Source organism: Hyperolius riggenbachi, chromosome 2 (genome assembly GCF_040937935.1).
Source record: "Hyperolius riggenbachi isolate aHypRig1 chromosome 2, aHypRig1.pri, whole genome shotgun sequence".
NCBI classification, from domain to species: Eukaryota; Metazoa; Chordata; class Amphibia; order Anura; family Hyperoliidae; genus Hyperolius; species Hyperolius riggenbachi.
This window is the reverse complement of record NC_090647.1, coordinates 500,168,963-500,196,514: the sequence shown is the minus strand read 5'-3', so window position 1 is coordinate 500,196,514 and position 27,552 is coordinate 500,168,963. Positions and strand designations below refer to the sequence as shown.

Genomic DNA, 27,552 nt, shown 5'->3' with positions numbered 1-27,552 from the left:
GGGCTGGATCGGAGACGGCTGACGTCAGGACGTCGGCTGACGTCCATGACGTCACTCTGCTCGTCGCCATGGCGACGAGGAAAGCCAAACAAGGAAGGCTGCTCATTGCAGCCTTCCTTGTTACTTCTGATTGCCGGAGGCAATCAGAAGAATGCGTCGGGAGCGCCCTCTAGTGGGCTTTCATGCAGCCAACTTTCAGTTGGCTGCATGAAATTGTTTTTTTTTTATTAAAAAAAAACCCTCCCGCAGCCGCCCTGGCGATCTTAATAGAACGCCAGGGTGGTTAAAGAGAACCCGAGGCGGGGTTCTAACAATGCAATCCACATACAGAGGCTGAGTCTGCCTATACAGCCCAGCCTCTGTTGCTATTTCAATCCCCCCTAACTTCCCACTGCACTCTGTAATCAGCCATAAATCACAGCCACGTGTCAGAGCGGGCTGTGTTTACATCTGTCCTGTCAGTCTGCCGCTCCCCTCGCCTCCTGCAGAGCTCCGGTCCCCGCCCGCGTCCCTTCCCTCGCTGCTGATTGGAGGGAAGGGACGCGGGCGGGGACCGGAGCTCTGCAGGAGGCGAGGGGAGCGGCAGACTGACAGGACAGATGTAAACACAGCCCGCTCTGACACGTGGCTGTGATTTATGGCTGATTGCAGAGTGCAGAGGGAAGTTAGGGGGGATTGAAATAGCAACAGAGGCTGGGCTGTATAGGCAGACCCAGCCTCAGTATGTGGATTGCATTGTTAGAACCCCACCTCGGGTTCTCTTTAACCACTTGCCGACCAAGTGATTTTCCATTGATCTGTGCTGGGTGAGCTCTTCAGCCCCCAGCACAGATCGTATTGCAGGCAGGGCGATCAGACTTCCCCCCCCTTTTTTCCCCCACTAGGGGGATGTCCCGCTGGGGGGTCTGATCGCCACCGCAGTGCTGTGCCTTGCGGGGGGGGGGGTAGGCTCCTCAAAGCGCCGTGCAGTGTAAACACCGGGGATTTCTTCCCCACGTGTTAACATTTCGCCTGCGAGCCGTGATCGGAGGCTCGCAGGCAGTTCTGGGAGACACCCTCCGTGAACTGACATGGAACTTGGAAACCCGCAGACAACCAGCTTCGGCGTTATCTGGTCATCAAGAGGTTAAGGCCCGAAACAGCTGTTCGGCCACTGAGAAAGTGTCATAGTCCAGCTCCCCATTCAAGCACAAAGCAAACTGGAAATGGGAAAAAAAGAAAAAAACCACTTACCTCTTTGTTCGGTCATTGCACAGACAGTCTCACTCTCCAGACCCGCTACATAATCTGTAGAGGCCGTCACCTGCATGCAATACTTTGTGTGTGGCTCCAGATCCCTCAGTATATAGAGTGTTTTACCAGAGTGAACCGTTTCCTAAAACAAATGTAACATTAAGATCAGTCAAAGAAACTGTACGTGTTTATAGCATCAGTCCGCTTGTACAGGAAGTCCCCGATTTACAAACACGTGAATTATGAATGGCCCACCGATATAAATGGACAAAAAAAAATGTGAAATTTGACTCTGTGGGAACAAGTCAAAAACACAGTTTCAAAAAGACCCTGTAGCCTTTTTTGTGAAAAATCAATTCTAAAGAAATAAAAAAAAAAGAAAAGGTTTTGATACTTAGGGAACAGAGAGACAGAGGTGACACAGTGTGGGGGCAGAGCAAGACACTGAAGGCACAGGGAAACACAGGTGACACAGGGGGACACAGGAGGTGCAGGGGACAGAGATGACACAGCCTTTCCACTTAAAGGGACCCTGACCAGACCTAAAAAATGCTCAGTTTATTTCAGAGGCGGAACATTAAACAGATCCAGCCTTGGTAACACTCAGTGCACCCATTTGTCAGCAATCAGTATCCTACCTCCTTCTCCTCTGAGTTTTCCTTCCAATAACGCAATAAATAATTCATATTCCAGTTCTCAGGGATTGGTGAGAAGGGCGGAGCGAAGTCCACGACCAGCATCTTTGAATGTGGCTGCACAGTGAGTGATGTCACAGGGCCTATTGTGGCTGTGGAGATACCGAAATGAAGTTAGAAACTCAGCACTGCACACCCGTCTGTTTATATATAGTCAATAGGTTCATTCCCACTTACAGCTCAACTTATGAATTATTTTTAGTTTTGGTTATTGTGGAAAGAGCTTAATAAAATTTTGGAAGTTATTCCTTTATGAAGGAATTTCCCTTCATTTCTTTTCCCTGGGACCTCCACTGGATTGGAAAGCTTTAAAGCAAACCTCTGAGGTTTGAAATCCTTAAAGGGATACTTAAGCCAGGAATAAAAAAAAAATCAGTTTTACTTGCCTGAGGCTTTTACCAGCCCTTTCCAGCCGCTCCGTGAACTCGCAGTCACTCACAGATTCTCCGGTCCCCCGCCACCTGCTAGTTTCGTTTCCGCTGACAGGCCCGATTTGCTTGGCCACGGGTATTTTTCTTTGCATTCCTGTCCACAACAGCGTCCTGCGCCTGTGCAGGACGGCGACATGAAGGAGACACGTGGCCAGGCCTGTGCAGGCACAGAATGCCCGCCGATTCCCTGTCAGCGAAAATGAAACTAGCTAGCGGCGGGAGATCGGAGGCTCCGTGAATGACTGCAAAGGCACAGGATGGCTGCAGGCGGCTGGTAGAAGCCCCAAACAACTAAAACTGATTTTTCAGAACGGAGACTCCCGGCACTTGTGCAGTAGCACAGACCTGCTCGAACCAGAGTCTGGTCGGGTTCCTACCACTGTGCAGTTTGCTTATGCATGCGCAGTAGCATGGACTCGATCGGGTTCAGCTTTTACTGCCGAAGCCTGATCGGGTTCATGCTGCTGCGTATGTGTGAGCTGTTGACAAAAGCGGATGGGACAGCACTGGAACGGGCCGGTGAAGTAGGATGGGGGAAGACTCAAAGGCTTCCCTCTCCAGAGGCAATACCCCTTTGGGGCACTTTTTTCCCTTCAGATGATTTTAGTGCCGGCCCGAGCCATGGAGTGCCTGCTTTGGGTGCTGCAATAGACCGTAATGTTATTATGGCTATAGCGGCGCAGCATAGAATAGCGTAGCGTAGAATAACTAATTTGGGTGTCGACCCTGATTTTACATCCATAGAGGGAGCGGCTAAGTAATAAGTAGGGGGAATATATTTGTTATCTTCCGCTACTTTGCCGCACACAGGGAGAGCCGTCTCAGCTTCTCCTCACGCCCAGCAATATGTAAACCTTCAGAGTTACTTCAAAGACACATCCAATATCCTGTGACAGGTGAGATGGTGCCAGCAGTACTGTGACAGATATTAATGTGTACTCCCTTTCAGAGGCATTCTTTTCACAGAAATCAGACGCCTGGCTTGGGCTGCAAGCCTGCCTTGCTGAGTCCAGTTTGATGCTAACACTAAAAAAAAAATGTAAGAAGCCTGAGGATTGCGTGCGGCCCGATCACTTACTGTTTTTATAACCCAGGAACTCTGGTGTTCGGGTCCAATTAGATCTTCTGGATCCCAGCTCCGCCCTGACTAGCAAAGTCAGCCTCCAGAAATGTGGCAGTTTGGTAAAAACGCATTGCGTTTCTGTGATGTTTACACACAGGTAATCTGGCTGCCTGGCTCTGGCCCTGCAGAAGAAAGAGCAGATGTTATAGCAGTGACTGTTGTCAAGCATTATAAACAAGGTTGTATTTATCAATGCAGATGTCAGTGCTGGAGGGGCCTCTGTACATCCAACCACTGTAGGCACACATCTCCATTAGTGATCCAGACATGTATTGCTGTGCAGCTGTTGTGCAACTTGTAGCTCTGCAAATTCACCACACTGTGGAAATGACTGGAAAAAAGTGTATTGTGAGTGTAAAGGCATAGAGCAGAAAACACAGATAAAGGATACACAATGGGGCTACTCGGAGCTGCAGAACATAAGTGACCTGGTTCTTTAAAGGGACACTTAGGGGTGGAAATGAGTTGAACTTACCTGGGGCTTCTAATGGTCCCCCGCAGACATCCTGTGCCCGCGCAGCCACTCACCGATGCTCCGGCCCCGCCTCCGGTTCACTTCCGGAATTTCAGACTTTAAAGTCTGAAAACCACTGCGCCTGCGTTGCCGTGTCCTCGATCCTGCTGATGTCACCAGGAGCGTACTGCGTAGGCCCAGTATAGTCTGTGCCTGCACAGCACGCTCCTGGTGACATTAGCAGGATCGAGAACACAGCAACGCAGGCGCAGTGGTTTTCAGACTTTAAAGTCTGAAATTACAGAAGTGAACTGGAGGCGGGGCCGGAGCATCGGTGAGTGGCTGTGTGGGCACAGGATGTCTGCAGGGAACCATTAGAAGCCCTGGGTAAGTTCAACTCATTTTCCCCTGACCCCCCCTACAGTATCCCTTTAAAGGACATACGAGGTGAAAATAAAGTGATGAGAAAAACGATTGTATCTATCCTCCTTCTCCTAAAAAGGACTTTTTTTTTAGATCTCCCACAATTTTATTTTCTATTTAAACCTAGTTTTTAAGTTTTTTACTGTTTCATTGTCTCTGCTCATTGACATATTCATTGAAGTAATGCCTAGTACACACCATACAATTTTCTGTTAGATTTTTCTGTTAGATTTTCTCTAATTCGATTATTTTCTGTAAAGTACTGGTAGAGACTGGTCATCATCTCTGGCGCATTGTCTTCTGGTTATTTCCTGCTGAGTAGAACTATGCCTAATTGCTCGGCAGATAGATGTTAGATAGATCATTTCCAACATGTTGGAAATTATCTATCTGGCAGGTAAATCTAATGCTAGGCATACACGGATGGATTGCTTCTTATCAATGATGGCTCGATTGATCATTTCCGAGGTGTCCGATACCCCGCCGGATCGATACTGCGCTCGATCCCCGCGGGTGGACAATGGGACAAAAATGAGCGGAAGATAAGAAGCGCCTGCGGGGATGAGCGGAATCAATCTGGGCGTGAGCGGGGACGCGTCGGGATCGAGCCACCGTCTCGATCCGGCGCATAATTGCATCCGTGTATGCCCAGCATAACAGAAAATTATATGGTGTGTACTAGGCATAAGCCAGAGCTCAAATCTATGAATTATTGACCCCTCTTATCTCTTTCCTGCTCGAAGGGCTGGTGCACACCAAAACCCGCTAGCAGATCCGCAAAACGCTAGCAGATTTTTAAACGCTTTTTTTTATTTTTATGAGGCGTTTTGCTAGCGTTTTGCGGATTGCTGCTGCGGTTTTCAGTATAGTAGATTTCATATATTGTTACAGTAAAGCTGTTACTGGACAGCTTCTGTAACAAAAACGCCTGCAAAACCGCTCTGAAGTGCCGTTTTTCAGAGCGGTTTGCGTTTTTCCTATACTTAACATTGAGGCAGAAACGCATCCGCAATCCAAAAAATGCCTCACCCAGGCATTTTTCGTTTCTGCAAAACGCCTGCCGCTCTGGTGTGCACCACCCCATTGAGATACATTGACCAAGCAGATCCGCAGCCGCAAGCGGATCTGAAAACGCCCAAAAAGCCGCTCGGTGTGCACCAGCCCTTAGAAGCCATTTACTGACAGGAAACTATTTTATAGCTGTAATTACTCATCAGTGAGAGTTATGCTGTAGTCTGACCAAGTCAGACCCAATCCCTACCAGGAAATAAACTGTCACTTGCATACCTGATTTATAACTCTTTCAGTTATAGAAAGAAAAAAAGGAACACAGCCTAGTTATTTGTGTGCTTGGCACTGCACATATACACGTCTATCTCATCACGTCACTTGTTACCTCGGATGTCCATTAAAGTTCCTGTGTAGTTACTGAATTCCCATTTCCCGCTGCCTCTTTCCTTCTACCAAAAGTGCAATAAGATAACATTTTTAAAAAGTGTTTAATTTTAAAAGTGTTTACAAAAGTGTTCTTAAAGTGAGATGAAACTCCATATGAACCGAAAAAAAATTAAAATAAATAATCTAATAAGAAGTTATTTAGCTTTCCTACACTGTTTTTAGCGTTTACTGTCAGAAATAACAGATATGAATAAAAGAAAAGTTTTTCTGCTGGTTTCCATTTTTTTTACTGTTTGGCCTGGTGCACACCAAAAACCGCTAGCAGATCCGCAAAATGCTAGCAGATTTTGAAACGCTTTTTCTTCTTTTTCTGTAGCGTTTCAGCTAGCATTTTGCGGTTTTGTGTACCGGTTTTGGTATAGTAGATTTCATGTATTGTTACAGTAAAACTGTTACTGAACAGCTACTGTAACAAAAACCGCCTGGCAAACCGCTCTGAAGTGCCGTTTTTTCAGAGCGGTTTGCGTTTTTCCTATACTTAACATTGAGGCAGAAACGCATCCGCAATCCAAAATCTGCAGCAGCCTGGGAGTATGAGTTTCTGCAAAACGCCTCCCGCTCTGGTGTGCACCAGCCCATTGAAATACATTACCCTGGCGGAGCCGCACCCGCAAGCGTATCGCAAACCGCAGCAGAACCGCTCTGGTGTGCACTAGGCCTTTCTCTGATGCAAAGAAGTGACATCACATCTGGGGTTTTTTTTGTTTGTTTTTTTGTTTGTTACCCAGCTCAGTGTTCATTTACTGCTTATTTTATTAATTTACTGCTTATTTTACAGATTACTCTCTTTCCACAGCAAACTTCACCTAGATAACAGTCTTCAGGTACGTACACACTTCTGATATTTCTGAACGACTTGTCGTTCAAATCGGTAGTTTGAACTACAGTTTGGCATGTGTATGAACCATCGTTAGACTGATAGCAGCAGTTTGGACTGATCTGCTTGGCGGATCCGTGGACTAACTGTCGTTCAAACCAGGGCTGTGGAGTCGGAGTCGTGGAGTCGGGCAATTTTGGGTGCCTGGAGTCAGAGTCGGGAAAAAAAATGCACCGACTTCGACTCCTAATGAATTTGTAACTGTAATTAAAATAGAAAATATGATAAAATGTTCTATTTCTCAGATAATAGTCATTAAAAATAATGTATATATACAGTATATATACAGTAATAGCTGTGCTTAGTCCATAAAAATGAAATAAACCAATCAAAATTAGGTACTTGTGCTGCTTCAATAAAGCAGTCCCCGTATTTTTAAGGTCAGATATACATATCTGATTGTGACTGTATATATGATGTGTACACAGGAATCTCTTATATATGTTACGGCCAGAACCCACAGTGTGGCCACTTCTAGTTCTGGCCGGCCACTTCGGGTTCTGGCCGGCCAATATGCGAAGTGGCCGCAGCGCAGCGGCCAATGTGAGAAATGTTTTGTTTACGCCGTCTCGCTGCGGCCAAATTGATGACAAAACTTGCTTAATTTAATGAAATATAGCCGGCGGCAATGTAATAGATGAAGCCGCCGGCTTTCGCACTGCCTCTCCCCGATCCCCCCCCCCCCTCTCTCCTCTCCCCGCCTCCCATACAATACGTAGCAGCCGGCGGGGACACGCAGCCGGAGAGTCATTCGTCGCGACAGGGGAATCCTGCCGTTCCTGCAGAGCGGGTGCTGGCAGAAACGATGTCTGCAGCCTCCCCGCTCTGCTGCCCCTGCTGCGAAGAACGACTCTCCGGCTGCATGTCCCCGCCAGCTGCTACGTATTGTATGGGAGGCGGGGAGAGGAGGGAGGGGGGGGATCGGGGAGAGGCAGTGCCGCCGGTTATATTTCATTCAATTAAGCCAGTTTTGTCATCAATTTGGCCGCAGCGAGACGGCGTAAACATTACATTTCTCACATTGGCCGCTGCGCTGCGGCCACTTCGCATATTGGCCGGCCAGAACCCGAAGTGGCCGGCCAGAACTAGAAGTGCCCACACTTCGGGTTCTGGCCGTAACATATATACTAAATAACATCTATGCTGTAAGAATAAAGCCTGATGTGTAGCTGTGTCACTCATAGAGATGGTCAACGAGATGGAAATAATTCTGCATTGATGCTGATTTATGCAAATGTATGCACTCCCTTTGCTGATGAAATCAAATAATTTGATATGTTGTTAAAATTTGGTTTGGTGACTACAAATTAAAGGGTAACTGAGACGGATGAAAAGTAAAGTTTTATACATACCTGGGGCTTCCTCCAGCCCCCTTCAGGCTAATCAGTCCCTCGCTGTCCTCCACCACCCGGATCTTCTGCTATGAGTCCTGGTAATTCAGCCAGTCAGCGCTGTCCGGCCGCATGCCGCTCCCACAGCCAGGAACATTCTGCACCTGCGCAATAGTGCTGCACAGGTGAAGTATGCTCCTGGCGGCGGAGTATGTGCATGCGCACTATGCCCGACTGGCTCAAGTACCTGGACTCATAGCAGAAGATCCAGATGGTGGAGGAGGACAACGAGGGACTGATTTTCCTGAAGACGGCTGGAGGAAGCCCCAGGTATGTATAAAACTTTAATTTCATCTGTCTCAGGTTTACTTTGTTACACAGTAGTACTATACTCTACATATGCACTCCCCACAGAGCTGCAGGGAATCCACTGAGAATGCTGTGCACATTGAACACAGAGGTGTTGTCTGTTTACAATCTCCTCATTCCCCTGCAGAGTACCTGCACATCATTCTTACATGTACCCACACTTACATTGCCAAGGGCCTGATAGATGTTCTTTGTTCCGGTTTGTACCTTTTACAAGTACTCTTACCAAGGACTAGTTTTAGTCTAAAGGGAATAAATATAGTAGTCTACATATCCTTCTCACTTCAGTTGTCTTGTAAAATTCCTAAGCGTTGGCAGTTAAGAGACTAATTTCATGTTACATACTTTTAATCAACAAAATTGTAATGTGCAAATTAGAGGAGTCGGAGTCGAGGAGTCGGAGTCGGTGGAATCCTAAACTGAGGAGTCGGAGTCGGTGGATTTTTGGACCGACTCCTCAGCCCTGGTTCAAACGACAATTAGGTTCATACATGTGTACAAACGACTTGTTTGAAAGTCTATTAGCTCGACACTAATAGACTTTTGAACAACAAGTCGTTTGATCAGTCATTTGATCTAGTCCATTGTTCTATCAAGTCCATTGACCAGTCAAACGACATGGAAATTAGCTGTAATTAGCATTTGAAATGTTTTGTCGTCCGTGTGTACAAGGAGTTTGAACGACTTTTTGTTTGAATGACAAGTCCTTCAAACGTCCAGTTGGAATGACAAATCGGGCATAAAAATCAGATGTGTATGCACCTTTACATCGCTGTGTAAACTCTTCAAAGGGAGGGAGAGATTCAATTACCATAGCTTCCTTATCTGAAATGGGATTGCATTTTTAGATAAGCTTGTTATTAAAGCACAAGAAAAAAAAATTCCCACAATCCTGTTGGCACTGCACAGTTTGGCACGGTTCAGCAAAGGCACACAGGTCAGGTAAACATAAATTAAAAAAAACGGGGGACATACAGGGCCCTATTTTAGAATTTTATAAAAAAAATAAGTTTTCATATATATTTGGAGCACTGACTTTTTTTTAGGTAATTTTATTCTTGGATGTCACAGCCCCCTTTAAGGTGCTATACACACCCAATGACCATCACCCGTAGGTCTTAGAACTCCAAGTCTGTTTTGTTGGATAATGCTATGCACAGCGGAATCATGCAAAGAGGAACGGAACGCCGCGACTCTACGACCGAATGGTGCTGAACTGCTATGCAAGGCTAAAGGGGCCCATACACTCAGCCGATTTTCTGGCCGACCGATCGATCCCGATCGATCGATTTTAGGTCGATCTGATGAGATTGCTTATCAGTTTGCATTGGCCTTAATGGAAATCTGATGGCAAAAAAATGCCATCAGATCGAATTTCAATAGACTTCAAACTGAAATCTATTGGAATTCTATCCTGATAAAAAATGTTCTAAAAACGCATCAGATAGATCATCAGATGCATTTCTTATCTATCTGCTGCCAATCTGACGAGTGTATGGGCACCTTTAATCCAGGTTTCCGATTCCCAGATTTGAACAACACTACTCTGTCTTGGGCAACCGTACAGGGCTGAGTACAGCTAGGCATCTGCTAAGCAATGCATACTGTTGCTATGGAGAATGATGATTGACAACAGCATGGTGCACAACGGATCGGCTTCTGGCAGGTGGGTAAGGAGAGGAACGATACACTCGAACAAATTCTCTGTGCCTTTGTTTGATTTAAAACAAATGCGTTCCTTTGATCAGATGAAAAGAATTCAGAGTATGACATTAATAAGGAGAACAGGAGGTGAAGAGGCGCCCAATTGGTATATAAAACACTTTAAAAACAATAAAATTCAAAAGGAAGAGGTGGCTTACCTCAGACGACAAATCACTTTAGAAAAATAATTTTAATAGTAATTAAGCACTGGCAACGCGTTTCGTGGGACCCAGCCCACTTCCTCAGGCCAAGTAAAGTGCCGCTCTGTCTATCAAGCCGCGTTTGGGGCGCCTGACTTTAATAAATTGTTCAAGCATCACACCCCTAAGAGCTGGTTTCCATTAAGCCCACATGCGTCTTACAGGATTCGCACCAGCAGTTGCAGTAATGACAGTACGCATCCGAATCCCTGCATCTGTGCCATGCATGCCTATAGGGATTCAGGTGCACGCTGCTGTAAAATGCAGAATGCCATCTGAATCACTCCAGCATGCAATTCAGACAATAAGGCTATTGAAAGAGTTTCCCCTCTCAAATAACTTGCGCAGAAACACTGTAGACTAGATTCCACAGAAGTAGAAATAAGCCGTAAATGAAATACTGTACAACCCGAAAATGTGATGAAGTGCTTTGTTTATAGCACTTCTGATGGCTCTGATGGTCAAGCACAGTTTATTTATACAACAGAAGATATTGGCAGCGCTTCCAAATACAGGCTGCACCAGAGTTGACCAGCTGCATAGATGCGCAGAGCCCACACAAGGGCAGAATACACCACTTGCATTCAAAACAGATGCAGCAAAGGAGGACGTTGGCTTCAAGGACAGCCTGTGCACAGATTGCTCAATGCGAGACTCTTCCACGACGATGACGTGTCCTCTTGGAAGAGACCTAACCACTAGCTAACAGTTAAAACATAGTATGAACCACTAGCCATAAATGGTCTACACATTTTCTAAACCTGTTCTTTATAAAATGTTTATTTATATCTTATATGTGCTGGTCCACAGACCAAAACTGATCATGATTTGATAAACTTACTTGCATATACTGCATGTTCAGTTATAGGGAATAGGGATGGAATTTGCTGCTTTTGCATTCCGATCACAGCTCTGTTTTAAAGAGGAACTCCATTGAAAATAATGTAATAAAAAAAAAAAAATGCTTCATTTTTACAATACAGGTAGTCCCCGGCTTATGAAAGCCCGACTTAACGACTTGCCGATATGAACGCCCACCGAATCGCCGCGATGACGTCACGATGCGGGGGACTACCTGTTCATCTGCCCGCTCCTTGTGCAGAATAGGCACAGCGGAAGCCGCATGGAGACTTCTCACCTGTTCCATGGTGGTGAAAGGTCCAAGCGTGCTCCCGGGAACCTGCGCGGCCCGTCCTCTCTCCCTTCACTGTTCCCTGGCGGCTCCTCTTGAGTCGCATAATGACGCAATCAGGAAGAACCTGTGGCGGCTCTTCCTGATTGCGTCATTATGCGACGCAAGAGGAGCTGCCGGGGAACAGTGAAGGAAGAGAGAACGGGCCACACAGCTTTCCGGAAGCATGCATAGACCTTTCACCACCATGGAGCAGGTGAGAAGTCTCCATGCAGCTTCTGCTGCTCCTATTCTGGGTAAGGGGACATAGGAGGCAAAAGGGGGATATAAGTAAGTACTAGGGAGACAAAGAGGAGAATACTGGAGGCACAAGGGACAGGGATAGCACAATGTCCCGTCTTAAGAACGGATTCAGGTTAAGAACGAACTTACAGTCCCTATCTCGTTCGTTAACCGGGGACTACCTAGAATTATGTATTTAGTCAGTGTTTGCCCATTGTAAAAGCTTTCCTCTCCCCGATTTACATTCTGACATTTATCAAATGATGACATTTTTACTGCTGGCAGGTGATGTCACTGGAAGTAGCTGCTGTTTGCTTTTTTGGCAGTTGGAAACAGCCATTTCCCACAATGCAACTAGGTTCACAGACAGGAAACTGCCAGGACCATGATCCTCACACTTTCCTGTGGGCGGGGTTTCACCACAATATCAGCCATACAGAGCCCGATGATCAGTTTGTGAAAAGGGGGTATCAGCTACTGATTGGGATGAGGTTCAATTCTTGGTCACGGTTTCTCTTTAACTACTTGACGACTGCTCCATGCCAATTGGCGTGAGCAGTGCGGCAGCCCCAGGATTGCTCCACGCCAATTGGATTTTTTTTACGTCTATGGGGCTAGCAGGAGATCGCGCGCAGGCTGCGTGCGCATCACCTGCTCAGAAGGCCGACCTCTGCTCCGCCTTCAGTCTCGATCGCCGCTCGGAAACTGTTAGACAGCGAAACCGCCGTCTATTAGGGTAGTACAGGGATGCGATCTAAGGCAGCGCTGTACTGGGGACGGCTGTCCCCCTGGGACCCCAGAGAGCGATCGGCTCTCATTGGCAGAAGCCTATGACAGCCAATTGCCGTGATTGGCCGGCTGCGGGGAGAGAGGGGGAAAAAAATTACAGAAATAGTATTTTTTATAAGAAAAAATATATGTATTAAAAAAAAATAAACATGGGGGGAGCGATCAGAGCCCACCAACAGAGAGCTCTGTTGGTGGGGAGAAAAGGGGGGGGGGAAAATCACTTGGGTGCTGAGTTGTGCGGCCCTGCAGCTTGGCCTTAAAGCTGCAGTGGCCTATTTAACAAAAAAAAGGCCTGGTCTTTAGGGGGGGTTTAACACTGCGGTCCTCAAGTGGTCAAGCACGATTTGTGTATCGTATTACATCTTTGCCTTCAGCTTACATATACTGTACAGTCCTGGCCATCTACGTTCTAAAACAAGCCATCCATCGGCTCAACCAGAGATCTTAACACAAATTATTATTAGTACTTCAAGTCTCAAGGATGCCTCTAATTGCCTCTTGGATAACAAGCTTGTTACTTCAGAACATAAAATGACTGTTTTGAAATGTATAAAGAGACATCTTGACCCTACTCCCCTTTAATCTGGCTGCTGTCTGGGAACTGTTGCATGAAGAGAAGGCTGTGGGAGTCATTTAATTGTAAGTTCAGAAAGAAGGCTGCCAACCCAGGTGTTTCCAGTAGAGATAACATATGTCTCTACTATGGCATCACAATAACGAGCCTGCAACATGCGCAAGCCTACCCATGGATCTGTACACAGACAGCCAACTGTCATCTGGAAAATGCAAACACGTCAGTCCCTCTGCCCTGTAGACTTCTGTTATTTGTCTCTCATTGAGCACATATTTTCCTGCATGACTGCTGGCCATTGAACGTATGTACAGACCGCCATAGAAGAAGCAATAATACAAAACATGAAAGGCCTGTACAAACTTGTGATAAAACATATTTTAAGACAAACGATCTCACTTATGTAATCCGACACTCTCACAGGAACGTTTGTGCCAAATGGCCATGAAATAAAATGATGAATGGCAAAAGTCGAAGAAAAGACGAAGTGGATTTTTTTGAACAGTTATTGACTGTCATCTATAGGGATCCAACAAGTACCCCAGTTATTTTGTTATTATGCACCCATGCATTATAGTCAGTCATTCGCACCATGACCTGAACCTAAAGTGAAAGTAATGTGGCCAGTTTAACCTCCTTGGCGGTAACCCCGTACTACACACGGGGTAGCTGCCGCGGAGGATCACATGGCCCCAGGACTTTTTTTTTTTTTTTTTAATGTTGGTATACGCTTTGGCTAGCAATTCGCTAGCTAAGCGTATGCATAAAGTTGCTCAGGTCCCCCGCGATCGCCCGCAATACCTTCCGGTATACATACCCCCCAGCATTCCCACGCTGGCGCAGCTGCCCAATCAGCTTCAGGCTTCGTAATGATGGCGATCGGGATTGCGGATGACGTCATCTCCAATCGTCGCCATAGCAACGACGGAAGCCGATCGGGAAACTGCGCTTTTGGGGGGGACCGGAGCAGCTTTTTACATACGCTTAGCTAGCGAAATGCTAGCTAAAGCGTTTGAAAAAATTTTGGGGGGCAAAAAACCTCCCGGCGGACGCAGCCTCAGAAACTGCGTACCGCAAAGGGGGTTAAAGAACAACTATTATTTACAGAAAAAATGTTTTTCTGTAAACCCCACATACCTATAGAGCACAGCCTGTATGAAAAAAAAAATGCTTTACCAACCAGCTGTTTGTAGAAATTTTGTGTCGGGGTAGGGACTGAGCGGATCTGTAACCTGGCTGTAAACGGTTTACACTGCGGCAGACAGAGAAAGAGAGAGAGAAAAACAAACACACAGACAGAGCTGCAGCTGATTATTTACACATATTTGAAGCTTTATTTCTGCTTTCTATCATTCTGAACAGATTACAGTCACAGTGTCAGAGCCAGTGAAGGTTGTTTCTGTATGCTGGATGTGCTGGACACAGTCCTCCATAGTACTGCCTACAGTGAAAATTGTGCTCTGTAAATGTCATTTTCTTCATATAAAACATGAAAAGATGGAAAAAAAAGCCTTTGTATAGCCATTTGCTAGTAATTACTGGAAATATATGTGGCATTTAGAATTTTAATGAACTTTGATACTTGTCCTTTAACTTATGAGGGGCCTCTTCCAGCCCTCTGTAAATGTCCTGGTTCCTCTTAGTCATTCCGCACTTCTCTGTTCAGCAGCTGTCCCTTCAGAAAGATCACACTCCTGTGGCTGGGAGCATTCTGAGAATGTGCTGAATGCTCCTGGCCTCACGAGCACGATCAAGGGAGTGTGCAGCCAGACCCATGCATGTGTAGTTGTGCATCCTGAGTGTATCTTTCCTCTCCTTACCCGCCTGCCAGAAGCCGATCCGTTGTGTACTGTGCTGTTGTCACTCATTGCCTGTAGCAACAGTATGCCTTTCTCAGTAGTTGTCCAGCGATGCATCTGTACTCGCTGAATGCTTCTGGTCTCGGGAGCACGATGAAGGAGCCGTGCAGCTGTGGCCATACATCCGCAGTAGCCCACAACCGGCCTAGTCGGCCGGCTTTCGGAGCACAGCGGCTGACTGGAACAGAGCAGAAAGATGACGAGGGGACAGAAAGACTACAGGGGGCAGGAAGAAGCCCCAGGTGAATAACACGGAACATTTATTTCACTTTAGGAGCTCTTTTCCACTAGGAAACGTTGCAATCGCGTTTCATTCATAATTTCCACCACCACGATTACACCGCGTTCCATCGGATGTACAGCACAATTGCAGTGCATTTTGCACCGGGGGGAAAACAAGTGGAGAATTGCCAAATAATAGGGAAAATTTCATAGTGACGTGACGGCTATGCGATTTTACGGCACGCACAGAAAATGTGGCAGGACGTAGCGTTATGCGATCCGCTTGGGATTGTGATCAGATCTCAAAATGCTGGTAGTGAAAAAGGGCCCTTACACCACAGAACGAGGGCTCATATTGTGAAAGGGACTGGTTCACGCACATCCGTGGGTATGCCGAGGATGTATGTGTACGTGTCAGATTACATCATCACTCCCACATCAATACCAACTGTCAGCACCGTTTAGACACTTTTACAGTTAACATATGCAGATACCCAGAACAGTTACCACACATAAAAATACATTTTGACTGCAAAAATACCTAAAATGCATAGATATGATCTCAAAAGCACAGGAGAAGGTTATGTTGGTTACATGCGGTAGATGGTGTCAGATTAGTAGTGGATGTGGGGCAGAGTAGAGGTTAGGCTTGCTGGGTGTGCCATTACAGGCCATACAGGAGATACATGATGATAAGACAATGAGTTTACACCTCCTAATAACCTGTGACCAATGATTCTCTACTTACAGTTGATACTGCACTGTATACTTGACTGGTTCTGCCTCATTCTCCACTTCAACCGGATCCCACAGGAGCACATGCTTCAGATTGTAGGATTGTATGTGGACGTTAGTCGGGGCAGGTAGATCTAGTGAAAATACAAATTCATTACCAAACATCGAAAAGAGTAAGTCCAGCCAAAATTACTATACTATATACTACAGTTCCACTGAAGCTCAAACTGAGCAGCCTCTGTAGGCAAGTAAATGCCTGCTGCACACCAAAAGCCTGCACAGTATACAAACCTCCCCTAGTTTACTATGCTTGCTGACCTTAAAGTGGATCCGAGATAAACTTTTACTCATTGCATAATTGTGTTCCTTTCATATTGTTTATAGGGCATTCCTCAAGCCAAATACTTTTTTTGTTTTGTTTTAATACTCTAATTCCCTATAAACTAAACAAGCCTCACCCACAGCTTTTTCAGAGAGCCTTGGCACTGTAGCAAGGGCTTATGGGAGCTCAGTCTGGGCAGGAGGAGGAGGAGGAGGTTACTAGCCAGAGATTTCAGAGGCAGAGGGGAGGAGGGAGGAGGAGAGCAGAGTGAATTTGTCACAGGCATAGAGCTAGAGATAGGGCTGCTCAATTTCAAATTCAAGTGAAACTCGGATAGTTGCTGTCCGGATTTCACCATCCTAATTACAATGACCTGTGCTGACGTCTTCCTCGGTCCGTCCCTTGGCGCCTCCCACGATGCGGTCCAATCTGGCATTACGTGACTATACACTTCCTCCTTCAACCCGGAAGGAGGAAGTGTTTGTACTCACGTGACCGCCGCGTGGACCGCATCGTGGGAGGCGCCGAGGGACGGACTGAAAAAGACGTCAGCTAGGTAAGATTGACACCACCCTCTCCCAACACATGCACAGGTGATTGTAATTAGGAGGGTGAAATCCGGATAGCAACTATCCGGGTTTCACTCGAATTCGAAGTTGAGCATCCCTAGCTGGAGATGGTATCAGCTTTGCCTGAGCGTAATGTTTGCAAACAACATGGCTGCTGTCATTGTATCCCAGGAAGAAATAATCATATTCTGTTAAAGCTGTTTGCAGCTAGATATGCTGTGTAAACTATCTAAACTTTAATATGATATATAGACAAGTTACTTGTTATAGTTAGTTTTTCATCTCGGATCCGCTTTAAGAGCACCCATGTGCTCTATAAACTTCAAGCACACCGAATAGCTGGCTCTGGGATTGGTTCATCCTCAGCTGTGAACTCTGATTGGTCACCCTTTCCCTGAGCGTTCTCTGAGCAGAGCAGGATGCTGGTACAGATCAATCACAGCCCCACCATGCTGACATTCACTGACCATCACCTGATATCTGTGCATGACTTTTCTCTACTTTGTTTACCTCTTTTCAAAGTGGAAGTTGGGCCAGACGATGTGAGCGGAAACCCAGCATGCAGGCTTCCTCTTTCCATTCATAGAGTAAACCTGTAATAACACTCTCTGCCTGACCATCACCGGCTCACTGATCAAGTTACATATCCAAGGACTAGGAACAAGCACTACATCTGATGTCATTATTAAAGCCAGAGATTCAGCACGACTGCCAGGGACCCTTTCATAACTACACGCTTAGGGATCTCTGAAAATGCCTTAAAGCGGACCTGAACTCAAAACTTCCTCTCTCCTCTAAAGCCGAATCTACACGAGTAGATGATTCGGCTCGATTGATAAGATCCGACAGGACGGATCTCCGCACCGCCGATTCCCTGCTCGCTCCCCGCGAGGGGACAATGGCAGGGAATCGAGCGGAAGAGAAGCGGCGCCGGCAGGGACGAGCGGGGAATCGAATGCAGCGCACGCGTGGCGAGCGGGGACGCAGCGGGCACGCGGAAGAGGCGATCCGGCGGCTAATCGAGCCGCCGGATCGCAGCCTCATCTACCCGTGTAGATGAGGCTTAAAAGAAAAGTAACAGCACAATAACCTTTAGGCTGGTTTCACAGTGGGACGTTACAGGCGCACGTTAAAGCAGCCTGTAACGCACCCCACCGCACAGCAATGAAAAATCAATGGGCTGTTCACAGTGCCCACGTTGCGTTACTCAGTAACGCTGCGCCATAACCGAACGTACTGCATGCAGTACTTTATAAGCGGCAGAGCCGCGTTAGACTGCTTGCACATGCGCTGTAATGTTGGGGAGGTGCGGAGAGCGGCCAGGCACATCGCCAATTAATATTCACTGCACTCAGTGACGTGCAGGGTTTACTTCCTGGAGCAGCCACTCTGTGCGGCGATTGGCCGGCGGAACCACGTGATGCCGCATGCGCACAAGAGTGCGCATCACGGACGCCAGAGTGAGCTGCACAACGCGGCTCACTCTGACGTCCACATTAGAGAGCACCAGGCGTTGCGTTTGGGGCACGTTATGCGACCATAACGTCCCCTAAAACGCAACGTCCTGGTGTGAAACCAGCCTAAGGCTAGGTTCACAGTAGGATGTTGTGGTGCTGCGTTATAGTCTTATAACGCAGCTTAGCGCACTGCAATTAAAGGTCTATGCGACGTTCACAGTGCAACGCTAGCGTCCCTTTGTAATATGTAGCGTTATGGTAACGCACTCACACACGTTACCAGGTACAGGAAAGCTACTGTGAACTTAGCCACATTTCTTTGTTCCAGCTGATACAAATCCTGCAATAAATCTGCAGTGGGTCTACTTTTTGCTTTCATGGAAGAAGACAGTTAAAATCCTGTGCTTACAAATTAGCTGCTCTGCCAAGGCAGCCAGCTGACAGATCAAATGATGCTGTCACAGATGAGGTGGAATTAGACAGGCTAAACGCTCAGGGCTGGTGCACACCAGAGCGGTTCTGAAGCGTTTTTTAAAACGCTTGCAGGGGGAAAACGGCTTGGCTAATGAAAGTGAATGGGATGGGGCGCACCAGAGCGGCTCATTTTTTCCACAAACGCAAACTCAGGGGCTGCAGCATTTTTTAGATTTCTGAGGCGTTTCTGCCTAAATGTTAAAGTATAGGAAAGTGGAAAACAGCTCTGAAAAATGCGAGCGGTTTTCCAGGCGTTTTTGTTACAGAAGCTGTTCAGTAACAGCTTTACTGTAACAATATATGAAATCTACTACACAAAAATGCTCCAAAAAACACTAGGCTTGTTTAGAAAACCTCTCTAAACATGCCTAGAATCGCTCTGAAATCTGCTTCCAAAACAGTGTTTTGCAGATTTTTAGTGTGCACTGGGCCTGATATAGGGCGCATTTCTCTCTGTTTTCCTTCTGTCCTGTGCAAGAGTTCAGGTCCACTTTAAGATCATTATACGTGCTAGATTTTCAGAGCCAATTGTCGGCCAGGAAGATCTTTTACTGCCGATGACCTCGCTAGTGGCCTGTAACAGAGGATAATTAAAGATGGACTTCTGTTGCTCTTGTATTGCAGGCCTCACAGCGGGCCCCTCTCACTTGTCCTTCCCACAACTGAAGAGGACAGGCTTTCAAGCCGAGTGTCTGTAGGGCCTCTTTTCCACAAGCAGCTGAAGGCGGCTAATTTCCTGCCTGTCAGCTGATTCCATCCACCAGCCAGGCGCTTGTTACCGCTCGGCACAGGCGGCCCACCATGTAGTTGCATCTGAGCACAGAAGCGACATGAGGCCTTTTTTTGCCCCTGGATAACTCCACCACGTGTCAAGCGTGTTACCAAATGCTGCCATTTGGCTGATTATCATTGCAACCAAACGGCACGTGTGGCTGGCAGCCAGGTGGCTGAACTGTTCGGCAAAAGGGCAGTTCAGCCATCCATGGCAAATCAGCCCTACTTATCAGGGCTGTGGAGTCGGTACAAAAATCTTCCGACTCCAACTCCGACGCCTCAGTTTATGGAACCACGACTCCGACTCCGGGTACCCAAAATGGCCCCGACTCCGACTCCTTAGTCTAATACTTAACAGGGCTGTGGATTTTTTACAAAAATCATCCGACTCCTGACTCCGACTCCTCAGTTTATGAAATCAACGACTCCAACTCCGGGTGCCCATAATTGCCCCGACTCCGACTCCAACTCTGGCTCCACAGCCCTGCTACTTATACCAATAGCTATGCTGAGAGATCAGTGAGGTTATTCCAGAATTAGGGCTGCACAATTCATTAATGTTGCCAGGCAGACAATCGAGGAATCCAGACACAAGTAAAGGAAGTCCTTCATCATCTACTGGTAAATTATGAAAGATTAGGCAATCCAGTAACTCTGGTGAATAATAACACTTCCTGTTCACATTGCTGGCTCACACCAGACGGCAATTGTGCTGAGCTGCTAGTGCAGTGTCCCCTATGAGGGTGTTCCCAATTCCCATAGCAGAATTTGGATTTTCAGAAAATCATAATCTTACTGCCTGTACCATTTTTTTCACTATTAAAGAGAAACTATTAGCTATAAAATGCCCCCCCCCCACCCCCACAAAAACAAACAAACACATATGTAAGCAGATAACTACTTGCTCTACTTACATAACATATGTATTGTACTGTCCACATTTTGATTTCTGTGATTTTTATGTTGTAAATTAGAACGCTTCTGTTGCTGGCAGGGGTCATCTTGTGTCCGGCTAGCCCCCCCCCCTCCCCCCCCCCCCCCCCCCCCCACTAGGAGAGAAGTGAGTGACAGAGGCTTCAGCCAATCAGGCTGATTCAGCATGCCTGTCACTTCTCTTTTGCGTCTGCGTACGGTTTTACATCCTGGGGGCATGGGGACAGAAATCTACATGAAAAAAAAAGAAAGAATGATTTTAAACGTTTAAACTGCCTGGTTAGCATCCTTTCTACTGCTATCAACCTGCGATAGGGAACTTATTGTGTATTTTATGCCTAACAGTTACTCTCTAAAAGTTTATTGAAAATCAGTAATGAAGAGTAGACAAATAGAGCATCAAAGCAGTATGGTGGTCCACAAACTACTCAAAAGTATCAAAGTGAACAGTTAGGACTGGTTCACACGGGCGTCTGCCCAGCTTTCGGCGGCGGCGCATTTGGCAGTGCAGCGGTGGCAACACGTTCAGGCTTTCAGTTGCAGTCTGCGTTTTTCTTCATCATAGGTGGACATTACCCGCGGCGGTTAACCGCCCCAGGACGCTACATGTAGCGTCCAGGGTCACCTCGAACGCCAGGGAAAATCGGGATCCGAGCGCTGCGTTCACGTAAACGCCGGTAGAAGCCTGGTGCCAACGCTCCCATTCACTTGAAATGGAGTGTTTAACGCCAAGTCCCGAACGCTGGCGGTAAACGCGGGGCAGACGCCCGAGTGAACCAGCCCTAGGAGATCTGAAACCCTACGCAGGGGTGTCAACATTTTTGGAGAGAGATCTCAGCAGTGAGTAGGACCAAAGTTACAAGGAAAAAAAAAAAAAAAAAAAAAAAAAAAAAATCAGGACAAAACATTAATATAAATGATATACATCATAACCATTCTGCTCCCTGTGCCAGTATAAGAGAAAGGGAGAAAAGTGAGAATGAGAAAGAGAGGAAAAGGAAAGGAGAAAACAGGAGGTTAAGAGAGACAGTGTTGCAGTATGATAATGCAGTATGATAACTCTACCCAAACAGACCAGGTCAGCCTGTACCATTTTCAGAGCAATTCTGCTACAGGAAAAACTTACATTCCTTTAAAAATTGCTCTGAAAACAAGCCCTATGCCCGGTACACACAACATAATTTCCCAACACATCAAATCATAATATCCGGCATGTCTGATCTGCTCTTGATCAAGAACGAGATCGATTTTGAGGAGTACTGATCTGAAAATCAATCCCATTCTTGATCAGGAGCAGATAGGCCATGCTGAAAATTATTGATAAGACCATTATTGATAAGACCCATGGATCAGACAGGAATCATCATTTGCATCATTTGTACCAGGCATTGACCTGTATTTTGTAATCACAGTTCACCGCTGATCAGGCAATGATAAAGTTCATTCTGTTTTATGGGGAGGGGAGTAGGAATGCAGGAGGAGTTACACCAGTGCTCAGCGCCAAGAGGAATCTAAGGGCTCGTTTCCACTATCGCGAATCTGCATGCGTCCAACGCATGCAGATCCGCACATGTAATACAAGTGGATGGGCCTGTTTCCACTGTAGCGTTGTTGAGGTGCGTTTTTTTCAGCGTGAAAAAAACGCACAAAAGAGCCAACGATTTCGCCTGCGTCGGGAATCCGTGCGAATCGCCGCTAATGTATTTAATAGTAAAAACGCATGCGTTTGTTACATGCGTTTTTACCCGCGATTTCGCGTGCGATTTCGCACCTTTTTCAATTTTATTTAGCCCTGGCAGTGTCATGGTTAATTTCGCATGGCACCCTGCCATGCGAAATCGCAGGCGAAATCGCGGGTAAAAACGCATGTGGAAACACATCCGCATGCGTTTTTACAAGCGTCGGAATGCGGCCGAAATCGCGTCGCAACAGTGGAAACAAGCCCTAATGCTAAGGACACACACCAGATTTTCCCTGCTGATTTTTTTTTTTCTTTTTTTTGTGATCAACGTGGGTGAAAATCTAGGTAAAGGTGTCCTCAGATCATTACAGATCCAATGCACTGAATAACCAACCACTATTTATACTACTGTTTTCTCTCCATTGGGGCCCCTCGTCCACTTTCTATAGAACATAAAGTGCTGCTCAGTCGGTATCAAGCAGCATATCTGTGCAGCAATTGCTCCTAAACTGTCACTAAGAATCAACAATCATTTCAGTACTCGATAGAACTTTGATAGTATGGGGAAATATAGCAGAGGGGGTGCAGTACTGGTGGGGGAGGGGTACAGGGTATAGCAGAGTGCATGCAGTACTGGTGGGGGAGGGGTACAGGGAATAGCAGAGTGGGTGCAGTACTGGTGGGGGGAGGGGTACAGGGTTATAGCAGAGTGCATGCAGTACTGGTGGGGGGAGGGGTACAGGGTATAGCAGAGTGCATGCAGTACTGGTGGCGGAGGGGGTGCAGTACTGGTGGGGGCGGGGTACAGGGTATAGCAGAGGGGGTGCAGTACTGGTGGGAGAGGGGTACAGGGTATAGCAGAGTGCATGCAGTACTGGTGGGGGAGGGGTACAGGGTTATAGCAGAGGGGGTGCAGTACTGGTGGGGGAGGGGTACAGGGTATAGCAGAGGGGTGCAGTACTGGTGGGGGAGGGGTACAGGGTATAGCAGAGGGGTGCAGTACTGGTGGGGGAGGGGTACAGGGTATAGCAGAGGGGTGCAGTACTGGTGGGGGAGGGGTACAGGGTATAGCAGAGGGGTGCAGTACTGGTGGGGGAGAGGTACAGGGTATAGCAGAGGGGGAGGGTATAGAAGAAGGGGTGCAGTACTCGTGGGGGAGGGTATAGTAAAGGGGTGCAGTACTGGTAGGGGAGGGGTGCATGGACGGGTTAGAGCAAAGGGGGTGCAGTATTCTTTGGGAAGGGGGTACAGGGTATGGTGTGAGCTGTGCAGTACTGGTGGGGGGAGAGAGCTGCAATGTAGTTGGGGTGAAGTTGCACTTACTGAGGACGGTGCAGGTGTAGTGAAAATTTTTGCTACCTATCATATTTTGCAACTTGCCATAGAGGACAGTGTATGACTGTGTAGGCGTGGCTCCTCTCTGTTAACACGCCTGTAATTTTTTGCAACCACAGATCCCATTGAGCTAGAAAGGGGATTGTTCCCTCCAGGGGGGGTTATTAGTTGAGCAAGAGGGGGGATTGTTTCCTCGGGGGGTGGGGGGTTATTAGTTGAGGAAGAGGGGGGATTGTTCCCTCCAGGGGGGGGTTATTAGTTGAGCAACAGGGGGGATTGTTCCCTCCAGGGGGGGTTATTAGTTGAGCAAGAGGGGGGATTGATCCCTGGGGGGGGGGGTTATTAGTTGAGCAAGAGGGGGGATTGTTCCCTCCAGGGGGGGTTATTAGTTGAGCAAGAGGGGGGATTGTTCCCTCCAGGGGGGGTTATTAGTTGAGCAAGAGGGGAGGGTTCTGTGTGAGAATAGGGTTTGGTTGGGTTGCATTTTCTGATACAGATAGGTTAAAGTCAATGGCTAGGTTGCACTTTCTGATAGCTATACGTATAAATAAGTGCAACCGGTTGCAAAATCTGATAAAGTTGCAAAAAATTTCACCACACAGGCAGCAGGACGGGCGAGCAGTGTCAGGGTAAGGAGGAGCAGGAGACACCGCATAGCTGCAGGGGCGGAGGATGTCGGGAGTCTCCGGGGTCGGTGTGTGAAGGGGGATCTCGGGTGATCGGGCCTCCCCGGCTGCTGCTGGTGACTCTCCGGCCTCTTCCTGCTCGGATAGCTCCTCCCCCCGGGATGTCAGCCAGGACTTCCCCGTCTCCGGGTGACTCACTGCCGGGACTTTCTGCCCATCATTACCGTCCAGCTCCTCCTCCCCGGGCGCCGCTGCTGCAGCTCATCTTCCTCTGCGGCTGCCCCGGACTCTGTATACACCACACATCTCTGTGCCAGCAGCGCTGTATTATTAACACAGCGACATGGTGACATGAGGAAGGGACTTCTGTCACAGCAAAAAGGCTGGGCCAAAAGACACGCCCCCGAACACAATGCTATTGTCACCACTCATCCTGTAATTCTACATAGCTCCCAACTGTGCCTCTTTTGGAGGGACAGTCCCTCTTTGGGAGCCCTGTCCCTCTTTCCTCCTCATTTGTCCCTCTTTCAGGAATTTGTCCCTCTTTCTATGTAAATATATATATATATCTACTAAAAATGTGTTTGATTGACTATTAACTTTATTCTCATCCTTTAAAGTGAACCCGAGATGAAAATAAACTGATGAGATAAACAATTATATTTATCCTCCTACTCCTAAAAATCACTTTTTAAGACATCTCAGGATTTTATTTTATATTTGAAACATTTAGAAAGTAGATTAAATGTTTTGTTGTCTCTGCTCAGTTGCAGTCTATTAAGTGTCCCTAAATGAAAATGCATGACCATTTCTCTCTCTCCTTCTGCTCTCAGAAATATGTAGAAAATGTATTTTGCCACAAAAAACTTTTATGGTTGTAATTTGCTTATCAGTGATGTTTACTATATTCCTGACAAGGGTCTGACAAGACAGTAGCTGTTATTTCCAGCCTAAAAAATTAACCATTTCGGGCACCCAAATAAAACAAGTAAAACACCTTGGTTATTAATATATTTAGTACTGTACATACACATGTTTATCTCATCATGTCACATGTCGCCTCAGGTACACTTTAAATTGATGAATTACTAATTTAACATGTTAGTATGAAGGAAAATGACCCAGGGTAGCAAGGAGCAGTGTGGCATGAACTATAAAACAACATATTTTTCTTATGAAATCTTTATGATTTGAGTGACTAGGGGTGTGACGGGGCGTGATCAGGGGTGTGGCAGGGGCGTGGCTTGAGTGTCCCTCTTTCTCATCTCAAAGAGTTGGGAGGTATGATTCTATAGTATTATTAGTATTTGTAAAGAAATAAGACAATAAACCAGAGGAACGGTTGGGATGTTTTTATTCTTTAGGCCACCTGCACACTGCAAATTTGCGATTCCAATTTTCCCTGGATGCTAATAAAAAGAAAAACGCAGAAAAAACGCTGCATGCAATACCGAATTAAAATCGTAAATTGGAATGTAGGCCCCCAGCACACTGCAAATCCGATTTCCGATTCTAATTTGCGATTCCGATTATCCCTGGATGCTATAAAAAAAATAAACACAGTATGCAGTAACGATTAAAAAAAATCACAAATCAGAATTGCATGTAAAATCGCGTCAAAATCGAAATCGCATGTAGTTTTCAAGAGAAGAGACCTCAATTAACTGCTTGCCAACTGCGTCGCGCCAATAGGCAGCACCAGGACTGCCTAACGCCAATCGTAAGTCCTGGGGCTTCAGTTTGCAGGAGATTGCGCACAGGCTGCGTACGCATCACCTGCTTGGTCTCCCAGAGGCGATCGCTGCTCGGAGACTGTTAGACGTCATCTAATTAGGGTGTACAGTGCTGCGATCTACAGCAGCGCTGTACTGGGGACAGCCGTGTGACACGGCTGTCCCCTCCTGAGTCTCGGAGGTGATCGGCTTTCATGACTTCTGATCACAGGGATTGGCTGGCGGGGGGGGAGGGATATGTAAATGTTAATAAAAACATGAAATAGAAAATAGAAATAAACAAACATTCGGGGGGCAATCAGACCCCACCAACAGAGAGCTCTGTTGGTGGGGAGAAAAGAAAGGGGGAATCACTTGTGTGCTGTGTTGTGCGGGCCATGTAGATTGGCCTTAAAGCTGCAGTGGCCCATTTTACAAAAAATGGCCTGGTCTTTAGGGGGGTAAAGCCTGTGGTCCTGAAGAGGTTAAAAATGCAAATCAGAATCGCATGTATTGTGCAAGAGGCATGATGATTGATGCGCTCTGACAGTACGCAGACTTTCCTCAGCCTCTGTAATGAAAAATATTGCAACCTGTAATATTTTGCAACTTGAATGGACTGTGCTTAACTGCGCATGCGCCCCTTCTTTCACATTTCCAGGCTCTCATTATTTGCAACTGCTGGGGTTTAGTTTATTCCAAGGGGGGGTTATTAGTTGTCCACCGGGGAATGGGGAGGGGTTATTATTTGCCTACCAGGGGAGTTCTTTATTCCCTCAAGGGGGGGGGGGGGTTATTAGTTGACCAGTAGAGGAGAGTTCTGTGTGAGAATAAGGTTAGGTTGGGTTGCTTTTTCTGATACAAATACATTGAAATCAATGGTTAGGTTGCACTTTCTGATGGCTATAAAATTATTGCAACCGGTTGCAAAATATTATAAATTTGCAAACATTATCTCCACACCTCACAGTGTACAATAAAATCCATATCCTGCCGTTTTTAGAAAATGAAATAAAGGGTTGTTTTTAAAGCGAGCTTGTGAAGATGGCCATTAGTGGTATAATCTCCTGGACCATCGACTGCATGACTGATCGGATCGGGTACCGTTAGTGGTGCCAATCGACAATGAACGATGGTTCTATTGATCGCTCTGTTGATCCAAATTCTAGTATGATTCTTTTAAGGTGGCCACTAATGATCCAATCTTTTTCAACCAATTTTCCAAATCTATGTAGTATAAGGGTAAATTGAGTGAATATATCAAATGGATAATTTAGGCAGTTCCCTTATATTACATAGAAATGGTAAGATTAAAAGGGATTAAAAAGATTGGATCATTAGTGGCCACCATTACTCTGATTGGATTGCTTATAACTTCCTTTCCATCTGTGGGTCCGGATGATCATTTCCAAACAATCGCATCGGACAATGGTTAAAGCAGATTCGAGATGAAAAACTAACTATAACAAGTAACTTTTCTATATATCTTATGTACAGTTTAGATGGTTTAAACAGCAAATCTGTCTGCATACTGCTTTAATATAATATGATTATTTCTTCCTGTGATACAATGACAGCAGCCATGTTGATTGTAAACATTACACACAGCCAAGCTTATCTGCACCATCAGCACTCAGGCCCTATGCACACCAAAACCCGCTAGCAGATCCGCAAAATGCTAGCAGATTTTTGAACGCTTTTTTTTATTTTTCTGAGGCGTTTTGCAGATTGCTGCTGCGGATTTCAGTGTAGTACATTTCATATATTGTTACAGTAAAGCT

At 46.4% G+C, this 27,552-nt stretch overlaps 1 protein-coding gene across 1 annotated transcript in view; it reads right to left on the bottom strand.

The window, feature by feature from the left end:
- The window catches only part of LOC137547190 (interferon gamma receptor 2-like), a 30,913-nt gene extending 6,475 nt beyond the window's left edge, over positions 1–24,438 (bottom strand). The window contains exons 1-5 of the mRNA XM_068270471.1: positions 23,422–24,438; positions 15,902–16,022; positions 3,438–3,604; positions 1,872–2,020; positions 1,234–1,375 (exon numbers count right to left, since the gene is read on the bottom strand). Coding sequence (XP_068126572.1) covers positions 1,234–1,375; positions 1,872–2,020; positions 3,438–3,604; positions 15,902–16,022; positions 23,422–23,464 — 622 coding nt within the window. The 5' untranslated portion in view covers positions 23,465–24,438. The remainder of the gene's footprint in view (positions 1–1,233; positions 1,376–1,871; positions 2,021–3,437; positions 3,605–15,901; positions 16,023–23,421) is intronic.
- Between the last annotated feature and the right edge of the window lie 3,114 nt (positions 24,439–27,552).